The 11,359-nt window shown below is 40.8% G+C and overlaps 1 protein-coding gene across 1 annotated transcript; it reads left to right on the forward strand.

Annotated features, from left to right (window-relative positions):
• The first annotated feature begins 312 nt into the window (after positions 1-312).
• sfxn1 (sideroflexin 1) lies at positions 313-11,289 on the forward strand. The gene is made up of 11 exons (XM_083915709.1): positions 313-377; positions 2,599-2,768; positions 2,889-3,059; positions 3,826-3,924; positions 4,050-4,125; positions 4,453-4,538; positions 6,156-6,283; positions 6,432-6,481; positions 6,732-6,781; positions 8,189-8,236; positions 8,422-11,289. The coding sequence occupies exons 2-11, from the start codon at positions 2,605-2,607 to the stop codon at positions 8,516-8,518; spliced, it is 969 nt and encodes a 322-aa protein (XP_083771835.1). The 5' UTR covers positions 313-377; positions 2,599-2,604; the 3' UTR covers positions 8,519-11,289.
• The last annotated feature ends 70 nt before the right edge of the window (positions 11,290-11,359 follow it).

Below are 11,359 nucleotides of genomic sequence, written 5' to 3' on the forward strand. Positions count from 1 at the left end.
GGATGTGGTGCTCAGCTCGCTGCTGAAAATAAAAGCCTCCTTTAAATGAAGGAGTGAAATGAAGCTCAATTCCCTCCCTTTCAGTGTTAACAGCTGCGTTGAAGACAATTGTTTTATAGAAGAATAGAAAAACCATCGTGCATTTTCGAGACTTTTTCATTGCATTTATCGTTCAAACTGCAGGGATCTTTTTCCCCTGTGTGGATTGCAGCTTTGACGGGACTTTTACTTTCTCAGCGAGGTTCCTGCCGCTGGGGGGATGTGCGTCTGTGCGCGCTGAGCTGTGCTGACGCTGCTGCTGCTGCTGCTGCATGTAAAATTAGCTGGCTGCAGCCTTTCAGGGACACCTCTTGCAGACCGCCAGAGCTCACAGTGCAGTAAGTAACCTATCCTTTTGTATGTATTAATGGCTCCATAAAGACGCCGACATAGGGAAGACCAGCGTGCACTTTAGTGTCTGAGGTCTTGGGGGTGAAACTGTCATTAGACGTGTGTGGGGCTCCTTGAGAAGCCTGCTTGGCTGTGTGGATGTGGCAGGCTGATACTAGTTGAATCTGGGGCGCACAGCTGGACAATCATCGGGCTGGCCAGATGCCGTTTTGTAATTAGTCATTTTTAAAAGGGTGTTTTTTTTTGTTTTCTTCTTAATGTCTGGTAAAGGTTTGATCGCTTTGTTCAGATGCAGACACAATTCCAGTTACAGTCCAGATCTGACTGGTCTACGTCGGGCTGAACAATTAACCGTATCCAGTCACAGAGCGTGTTTACCCTGCGACCACAGCAGCTTCTTCCACTGTAATAGATGCTGAATTCACAAGAAATTAAGGTTAAAAAAAACAACAACAAACATCTGTCATGAGATGCCGCGCCGAGTATGTGCAGGATATTTTTGATGGTGAGGTGTTTTGCAGGTTAATGTGTAGCCACGCAGGTCGCCTTGGATTGGCTGAGAGTGAGGGGTAGAGGCAGCTGAGGGGTTTATGGATCAAAGGTGTCAGTCCAAAGTTCAGTCCCCTGGTATCATCTTTAATAATTAATTATCATGATATGGGATTTGACAGGAGTTGCCCCGCAGTCCATTGTTCAAATCCGGCTCATACAGTGAGTTGGTGTTTCAACCTCAGAGAAAACGGGGGTGTTTTGTTGTCATCTCGTCAGAATCCCATGGAGTATAATTCAATTTAAAGAGACAGCACGCCTCTTACACACCACAGCCGCCTGCACACAAGAGAGTTTTCTGTTTTCTTGTCAATCCAGTACGCAGCCATCTTTGGTGCAATTTCAGGTGGAGTTTCATCATGCTGCTGCAGGATCATTGCATGGACTTGCTGCACTTCGGCGTGACTCTGGTCCCCCAGTAGTTCAGCTGGAGCAAGGGACGCAAATAGCAAATGAATGGTTAAAAACCAGATCAGACAGGGTTATCTGGACACACACACGGGGTAGAATGAGCACGCACGTCCACAAAAGCTGAGGTTCTTGATTCGTGCAGTGTCTTTTCAGTGCAGTCCAGTCTTATCTGGTTTTGGGTTGTCAGATCATAAATGCATAAATCTTAAATGAAATACTCACCAGTGGGGGTGATAATAGAACATTGCGTAACGTACCAACGTAACCAGCTCAACCCCAAAACAATTTAAAAAATAAAAAAATAAACTGTGTGTAGCCATTCGCAGTTGGGCACACCCAGAGGGCTTTGTCACTTTCCTAAAGCTGCTTTCAGTCACAGTTTGGGGGTGTGTGTGCGTCCATAATAGGGCTTTGCAGTTCAGTGTTTCACAATCCTTGTGTCAGGTCAGCCATCACCATGGCAACATTATGCTGAATAAGCAGGATGGCAATTCAGAGGAGAACATTATTTTCACAAGTCCTCCTTCAGCGACTTGTGTGAGGGGAAGTGAGGGTGGAGTGAGTTCTGGAGAATGGAGTAATACTAGTCATCATCGGCCCGATATAACACTGCAGTTATGAAACAGTTATTCTAGATAACGTATCGCCAGACATTAAAGGCCCCATATTGTAAAAAGTGAGATATATAAATACTGTGAAAGTATCAAACTGCTCAATCCAGAGAGAAATGCACACAGCCGTATCCAGAAACTGAGCCGTTAAACAAGCTGTCAGCACTTCTGCACAGTTGTGATGTCACAACTATACTTTATATAGGTAGAAAATGTTGCTACAGCGAAGTTACAGTCATTCCCCGCCTACAGTGACGGTGCATTGACACAGAGCCCAGATACAGAAGATCTGGTAACGTTGACCATTCAGAGCAGACTGGGCTTTTTTGGGAGGGGGTGCTAAAACGTAGTTTCAGACAGTGGTTGAATCCAGGTATATTCAGTATGATAAAATGTTTGTTTTTTTAACATAAAAGCATGTAAACATGTTCTAGTAGAAACCAACAAATACAATAGACTGAAAATGAGCATGATATAGAACCTTTAATGTTCCTGTTTTGTGCCATTCCTGCTTCCATCTATTTACTTCAGGAGGAGGCGACTGAAAGTCCTTGAACCATTGAAGTATCATTCCTACACACTTTTGTGCGCTGACAAATACCTGATATGATTATTGTAACAAATTTCCTTTCCCCAGATAATTATGGCAGCAGAGCTATCCACTTCCATTAACATCAAGGAGCCCCGGTGGGACCAGAGCACATTTGTAGGTCGGGCGAAACATTTCTTCACCGTCACAGACCCCAGGAACATCCTCCTCACCAACGAACAACTAGCACATGCACACAAAGTCATCACCGACTACAGGTAACACAGGCGACAGCTGCAGGTGCAGTTGTAGCAGCAGCAATGCACCAGCAACAGGATGTAAATTCAGTGCTCGTATGAATGGAATTGCTTTAAATGTTATCTTTTACTGTCTCCTAGAAAAGGTATAGTCTCTCCAGGGCTGACAGAAGATGAACTGTGGAGAGCCAAATATGTTTTTGATTCGGCTTTCCATCCCGACACTGGGGAGAAGATGATCCTGATCGGCCGCATGTCGGCACAGGTCCCAATGAACATGACGATCACTGGATGCATGATGACATTTTACAAGTAAGTACATGCACAGTTTTATTTTCACCCACGTGTATAGGTTTTAACTCTATCACTGCCATGTTTTCTACTACTACTGCTGCTAAAACTATAACATTAAAGGCCTTCTTCACTGAGGACATTATGACACGTCACAGTAGGAGAAGCACAGGTGTGATTCATAAATAAGCGACTGCTGAATTCCATTTAGCTGCTTCAGTTCACTGTCATGGTATAATGGGACACCTGAGTAGAACGGACGATCTATTAGTAGTATTAGTAGTAGTCGTTCCCATAGATCCTTAAAGTCCTTGAAAGTTTTTAAATTGTGGGGTAAAATCAAGATCTCGAAAGGGAAAGAAAAGACATTAATAAACAGGTAATTGAAAGTGCTTGAATGTATTAACTCTGAGCCAGCATGTCTCAAATGATGCCGTGTTGGGTCCTTGCTTTGGAGGGAACTGGGCCGGAAAGTCCTTGAATTTATTTGATGTTTAGAAAGTATAGGAGTCCTTCCAGTTCCTTGGCTGATAGTGTTCTTACAAACTCATAATATTTGAGTTTGTAAGAACACTATCAGCCACTTGTGCATTTTTATGTGTCATATGGAAAGAAAAAAAATAGATTAGAATTATATTAAGCCATTAGCAAGCCATATTTTTAGTAATGTAAATTCTCTCTAGTGAAGTTGGTTTTCATACTTTCTAACTAAAAGCAGCACATCTGCTGTTCTGTGGACTCCTCTACACTGTCCTTGCTTAAATAGCTGCTGGTTTCAATCTTGCAGGACAACTCCAGCTGTGTTGCTGTGGCAGTGGATCAATCAGTCTTTTAACGCAATAGTCAATTACACCAACAGGAGCGGCGATGCTCCAATCACTGTCAGGTAATGGAAAGATGTTTTGGCACAGACACTGCTCGATATTATTTTTATTTTTTTTGTATTAATTAAACTGTTCTTTTGTGTGGACAGTTTTTGTGTGATGTGACCAGTGACTCTTTTGTTTGCAGTCAGCTTGGCACAGCTTATGTGTCTGCCACCACAGGGGCAGTTGCCACCGCTCTAGGACTAAATGCACTAACAAAGGTATCAGTCCATCTAACCCCATTCTACATCTCATTTTTAATGTATTGACCTCAGCATCGTAGTAGCACCATGCACAAATAGTCTCTTTGTCATAGAAGAGCTAGGTTATTTCCAGGGTCATGCCCTTGCATAATCATGTTTGTTTATAGTGACTCTGTGTTGTACATTCTGATTTATGATAGAAGAGACTACGTTCAGCATCTGAATTATACACTACATTATCTTCCACTGTCTCAAAGGTTGAATTGGTTGTGCTATCGGAGTACAGCAGAGCCAAATGATTAATCTCGTCAGTCCTGTTTTTATGCCTCTTCTCTCCTACTGTAGCACATCTCACCCCTGATTGGACGGTTTGTTCCCTTTGCTGCTGTAGCTGCTGCTAACTGTATCAACATCCCACTGATGAGACAAAGGTACGGAGGACATGCAACACTCAGCAAAGTACATCATCGCTTTCAAGCACTTTGACAACCGCAATACATAATAGCTTTGACCTCAAAGACAAAGATTCTAGGGCCATCCCTCCTTAGTAGGTGTGTTAAAAGGTCAGTTTATTCTGATTTAATGGTCCCGTACTGTAAAATGTGAGGTGTCCATGTCTTTTTTTAAATTTATTATAAAGCAGGTCTTGGTGCTATATGAATACTATAAAAGTATCAAAACACTTGATCCACAGAGAAATAAACACAGCCTGTATTCAGAAACTGTGCCTTTAAAGCCCCTGAACAGCCACACAGGTGTTTTCAGTTAACTAGTTGATTTGACCTCTTCTCAGGACTGTGTGGGTGGGTCTACCGTGATTGATTGACATCTTTCAGAGTCTGCTGTTAGCTTTGTTCCACCTGTTAAGGCGGCACAAAGTACACCTTTATCATTCTTAGTGGTAGACGGACATTTATGACCTCATAAATTCCCATCAAATTCTCATCATAGCCCCGCCCACCTCCGACCCAAGCAGAGGTCTAATCAGCCAGATTAACTGAAAAAACACCTGTGTGGGTGTTCAGGGGCTTTAAACGAGCCGTCGGGACTTCGGTACGGTTGTGATGTCACAACTGTACCATATATAGATAGAAAGTGCAGCTACAGTGCCGTTATTCCATTGCAATGACAGTGCAGAGATGCAGAGAGTACAGATGCTGAAGACCTGAAAAGGCTGATCAATCGGAGCAAACTGGGCTTTTACGGAGGGGGGTTTAAAGAGACAGACACCAAAACAAAGTGTTTCAGACAGAGGGCGAATACAGGTATATTCAGACAAAAAGTACGAGTAAAATAAAAACAAATCTACCTCTCTGCGAGGTGACAGCCATGATCAGAGGCATTACGTTTTCAGGTTGACCCACTCATTCTTGTGAATGTGATATCTCAGGAACCTCTGGAGGGAATGTCTTCATATTTGGCACAAATGTCCATTTCGTTTAAAGAATGACGTGATCAGATTTTGCAGATCAAAGGTCAAGGTCACCGTGACCTCACAAAACGCGTTTTTGGCCATAACTCGAGAGTTCCTGCGCTAATGATGACAACATTTCGCACAAATGTCTAACAGGATAGAATTATGAAGTGATGACATTTTATATCCGAAAGGGTCAAAGGTCAACTTCACTGTGACATCATGAAGTTTCTGTCCATTATTCAATGACATAACTCAAGAACAGAAGGGGAGACATTTGATCAGATACTGAAGTGGTGACACTAATCTTGAAACTGTGGCGATTGTATTAATTCTCTGTGCTGCCGGGCTGAAGATGTGTGTGAAGCATCCACATTTCACCAACAAATAAACTTAATACATTTTATTAAATTCCTTCACTGTAGTCTTCACTTAATATATTATGTTAGTCTGGACTGCTTGGATGTGTAACTGCAACTTGACTGGTTGGCTGGGGCATACAAGCGCAAAGCAGTAATTCTAGTTTGAACATTAAAGCATGTAAATTTGTTCTAGCAGGCACCCAAAATTCAAATATTAAGCTGAAAATTGAGCACAATATTGGCTCTTTAATTTGCTTTATCCTTGTATTCAGGGAGCTTCAACATGGCATTCCCATAACAGATGAGAATGACAACAGGTTAGGAGAGTCGACGAAAGCTGCACAGCAGGCTATCTCTCAGGTTGTGGTCTCCAGGATCCTCATGGCTTCGCCAGGAATGGGTATGAATATCTTTGTATCGTGAGTCCAATTAGACATTAGATCTGTTAACTCCTCCCTTGGCATTTAATTAAAAAACACCAACTTTGTTATATTTTTGTAACTTTAGTTGAAAATGTGTGCATTGATGTTTTATCTGTGTCTTTTCAGCTATTCCACCGTTTTTAATGAACCATTTGGAAAAGAAGGCCTTTCTGAGGGTAGGAATATCTCTGAATTAGTTACACCCTTTAAGACACACGCAGTAACCCTCTCAACATCAGCTTCATCGTCACAAGTTCAATGTGTTAAATGGTGGGAACCTCATATTCCCCTCTGTGTCTTCCACTCGGTTTTCTTTTGGTAATCACACATCAGAGGGCTGAAAAGCGCTGAGGACATGAAGCCACTCTACTGTTGGAATTCACTGCTTTTGTGCCCCTCATTCGTGTTTCTGCCTGGTCTTTTCAGAAGTTCCCATGGATGAGTGCACCTATTCAAGTCGGCCTGGTGGGATTCTGGTGAGTAGTCAGAGATGGCCCACCTGATAAGCAGCCACGACAAATTCCATTCAAATTTCCACTTATTTTCTCGTATACAAAACATGAGTGATCCTAATGTTAATGTCACTTTAAACGTTAAAAGCAATTGTGACGTATCTCAAGAGGAGCATGCTCATGCGATCTGTTAGTTTGAAGCTCTCTCAGCACTTTTACGTTCCAGTTTTATTTCCCTTTTTTATTACATGACACAGAGCTTGTTCTGTCTTCCTCTGAAAACGTATCCACATATCCTCCCACGCGTTTTCCTGGAACCGCTTCTTGCCTCCTGTGACCTCGAATGACCAATCAAAATCTTGTGTAACATTCCTTCAGTTCAGCTCAGACGACATGACAGTGATTTGAGCAGCTCTCCTCCCCCCCCCACACACACACATCAAGTGCAGTTACCAGGGCGGTCGCAGGGGAACATAAAAAAATTAAAGTGGCAGTGGGCCTTTATTTTGAAAACTGCTGGAGACACAACAATGTCTCTCAATGTTTCAATCTGCCATGAAACCAAAAGAAGAAGCGATGTTGAGGCTACACTTTGATGTATGACATAAACATGGCAACAGCTGCTCTGATACCACTCAAAGCAGGGTGAGAATAATAACCGCAATACCGAGGTCTAGTCTGACAAATACAATATTACAATAAATTCAGAATAAAGGCATAATAGAATTAGTTGCTTCAAGTCATATATTTTTACATTTTAAGTTGTATAAATAAGGACATTTACACCATAAATGGATGCATAAAAATCCACCCAATTCCAGGAAATTGAGTTTGTGATGCTCAAAACTCTCTGAGGGAGGTCCCCACTCACACATGAGCAGACCTTTCATAGGCGTGGATGATATGCATATAAATTTGTCACCCATCAGATTTTTACCTCTTTTTCATACCAAAGTAGCATTCTTTTTAATATCTGTGGTTGTTTAAGCCAATTTGTGCAATGTCGCATATCAATGGCAAAATTGGATTTTAGTAGGAAATTGTTTGTGTCAATGGGATGAAGTGAACTCGCAGCAGTTGTCAATCAGACTTCGGTCCAACCTGATTGTTTACAAAATGACAGGTGTGCAATACTTTGGTTTCTGACCACATAACTGCAGTACATTGTCAGTGAGAATATGTTAACATGCTGATACTATATCATTTACATGTGGCTGACATACAGTATATCATGATATGTCAATATCGCTATAATAATAATAACGTAAATAACACTGATTTTAAAGCTTGTACACATGAAAAAACAGCTTGCTATGACCACACTACTGAATCTACCCTCACTCTTGCACAGTGGGTATCTTTTTAGTCAGTCAGACGACGACAAGCTCTGGACTCATAGATGTGTTTCATAGATATCTATTTCTTTTTCAGCCTGGTGTTTGCCACTCCACTGTGCTGTGCGTTGTTCCCTCAGAAGAGGTAAGTGAAAGGTTAAAACTTGACCCTGAGATTATAGTAACCAGTGTGTCATCGAACCTCATCCTTCCTCTAGTTGAATATATGCAGAGTTTGCATGATTCTTCTCTGCCGGAGAAGTTGCATAACACGCCTACAGTATATGTGTTCGACCCACTAACCCCTGCGTTTTCTCCCCCCCGATCCAGCTCTATGTCAGTCAGCCGCCTGGAGCCGGAGCTGCAGGAGAAAATCCGGGCCAACCACCCAGGAGTGGAGAGGGTCTACTTCAACAAAGGGCTATGAGTGTGCAGCCCCCTCATCCAAACACTGCCATAACACAGCTGCAGGCTCAGTCCTCGCCTCTCTGCCAGCCCTCCTCATTCAGTGTGCCAAAGTTAAGTTTGTGTCTCCTCATTTCCACCATTCAGATGGATATGTGAGGACTCCCTCTCTCAGTCTCTTTTGTAATGAAATGTTTGCTTTTGTCGATGTGATTGTTGATTTTATTGTAACTGCTAGAGAAGATTTTCTCCGACCGGGCCGGACGAAAAGTGTATCATGATAGATACTGTATAGTGGCTGATGTAAGGTTGTTTTAAGTGGCCATTTTTTCTGTGCAGTATATAAAGATATATATATCTATGGATATATATATATATATATATAACTTGGTGACTTTTCGATCGTATGTCGCCAGTCCGCTGTTTTCGTACCTGCATTTTAATTGACTATAATCAGATTTTAACATTGATTATACAACGACCTCTGCAGTTCATGCATTTTCCAAATCTGTACTAATTTTTTTTTTTAGACCTCATCAACGATGAAAACCTCCTACTCTTGACAGTGTTATTTTAAAGAATGGCGTTGACTTAAACTCACACTAATTCAGTTCATTTTGCCAAATGAGTGACATTCAGCGAGCCTCGGGGCGTCTTGACATCTAATCATGAATCTGAAAACAACTGTCCAGGGATCCACCCTATAAAATGTGATGCTATGACGGTGGCAAACATTGATGGGCCAACACGGTGCTATTTGATGTCTTAATATACAGTGTTTATCATACTATTTATTCTGCTTGCCAAACATGTATGAACAAACCACTCCTCATATGATTTAACGTCTGTGAAGAATCATCGTTCTGTATATTTAGTCACACCGAGGCCACACTCAGGAGAGCTGAACTGTGGCTACAAAACGTGTCATTACTGACCGTTTTAGCGAGACCCACTTACCTAATCTCCAAAAATGAATCCAGGATTTTTTGATCACCATGCAGCTCACTAATGGCTCACACAGACTTGCATGGTATCTATCTTTACCTTCATGCAGCATCCTAAGAGGTTTAATTATAACTGCACAAAGTTACACATTTTATATTTATTCGGCAGTTTTATCATATTGTTTTTGAGGTATTATAGTACATTTATATATACATATGTTAGATATGGTTCTAAGAAACCTTCTCAAGCATTCTTCAAGGCAAGGATATATATATATATATATATATACTGTATATATAGAGAGACATCCATCTGACCAATATGTGTTTTAAATATTTGACTAGAGCTTCAACCATTAGTCGACTAATCGTTTAGTGGTTAAACAGAAAAATTATAGCCAACTATTTTGATAATTTATCAATCGTCAGACTAATTGTTCATGCAAAGATGGCAGGAAATGTTGTGTTTGTGCTGATTTTATATCATATCGAACTGAATTTCTTTGGCTTTGAGACTGACAAAGCAATACATTTAAAGACATCACCTTGGACTTTGAGATACTGGCATTAATATTTTTCACCATCTTCTTACATTTTGTAGACAAAACAAGTAATCGATTAATTTAGAAAATAATCGTCAGATTAATCAATAATGAAAATAATCGTTAGTTGCAGCCTGACTGGTGAGTTCCCAGCTTGAATCTTGCGTCATTAACAACGCCCCTGCTCAGTATTTCATTATATTTTGCTGTTAAAGTGAGAAATATACACAGCACACAGTAGTTATTACATACAGTTACATCAGCTCACACTCTCTCAGAGATAAAGCAGGTGCAGCCTGATGTTGGAACTTCCTGCATCATTCATCAGGATTCAGATGAAAATGCCTCGTGTCGTGTGGGTCTACTGGTGTATGAAGGTGACGACATTTGTGTGCCACATTTACAGCTACTATATTTGACTGTCTGAAGAAGCGGCATCCTAGATTTATCATCGGACGTTTTAAAATCAGGGACGAGAGTGAAAAAGAATTGAGCAGTATTTGGCAAACCTGTCCTCATTTTGAAACTTTGAAAATTATTTTAGGATCCGGTGTTAAAATCACTCGGTCCAAATACTGCAAATGTTTCCATTTCGCCAAAACGCTTGTGAACAATAATTTGATTTCTTTGCATCTTTTGCTCATCATGGTGTGTAATTTCTGTAATGTGTTTAATGTTTAATATGCTGTAAATCTTACATATATTGCTGTATAAGAAACTTTACTTTAGATTGTCAGTGTTTCCAGAGAGATGTGTCGGAGTTGGAGCTGTTCCCTAGTCTAGCTGGTTTTGAAGTGTTACTCTAGTGTTAAAGGTAACTGAATGTAGCATTTTCCAATTACAGCTGTTTACGGTGTGTTCGTCCAGAAAAAGCACAATGTTGTAACAGATTTTAAATGCTGCACATTTTAGAAACTACTTGTTAAAGCTGTTCAGTTTCCTGACCACAATGCTTTTCAGTACATCCTTGATCAGCGAGGGAGTGAGAAAAGGGGATGAATACTATTCTTAGACATTATTTCTGAGCATCCCTTAACCTCTGACTGCATCTCGTTAGAACTAATCCCCCTTTAATATGTTCAAGAATATCAAATTCATAAACTACATGTTAAGAAGCTTCAATCTACCAAATGAGATGAAATGTCAGTACAGCCAAAGCGATACAAATCAACTCGAGAGGAAGAAGTCATTTACAGTTTGCATTATTGAAATATTTTACAGAATATGACAAAAACTTTGTTTTGCAGTACACTGGGGTGATGTGATGTTTAGACTTAACTGGATAAAATAAAGTTGATGAAATCTTGTGTCCTGAGTTTATTGATTGTGTTTAGCTGACGGCTCCACAGCACCATCTTCTGGTATAAACAGGACGCA

Source organism: Echiichthys vipera (genome assembly GCF_963691815.1).
Source record: "Echiichthys vipera genome assembly, chromosome: 6".
NCBI lineage: Eukaryota > Metazoa > Chordata > Actinopteri > Perciformes > Trachinidae > Echiichthys > Echiichthys vipera.

Excerpts from the sequence above, each read along its gene's own strand:
- sfxn1 (XM_083915709.1), top strand. The coding sequence starts at position 2,605 with ATGGCAGCAGAGCTATCCACTTCCATTAACATCAAGGAGCCCCGGTGG. Across the intron at positions 3,060-3,825 it reads TGCATGATGACATTTTACAA|GACAACTCCAGCTGTGTTGC; the intron begins GTAAGTACATGC and ends TCAATCTTGCAG. Across the intron at positions 4,126-4,452 it reads GACTAAATGCACTAACAAAG|CACATCTCACCCCTGATTGG; the intron begins GTATCAGTCCAT and ends CTCCTACTGTAG.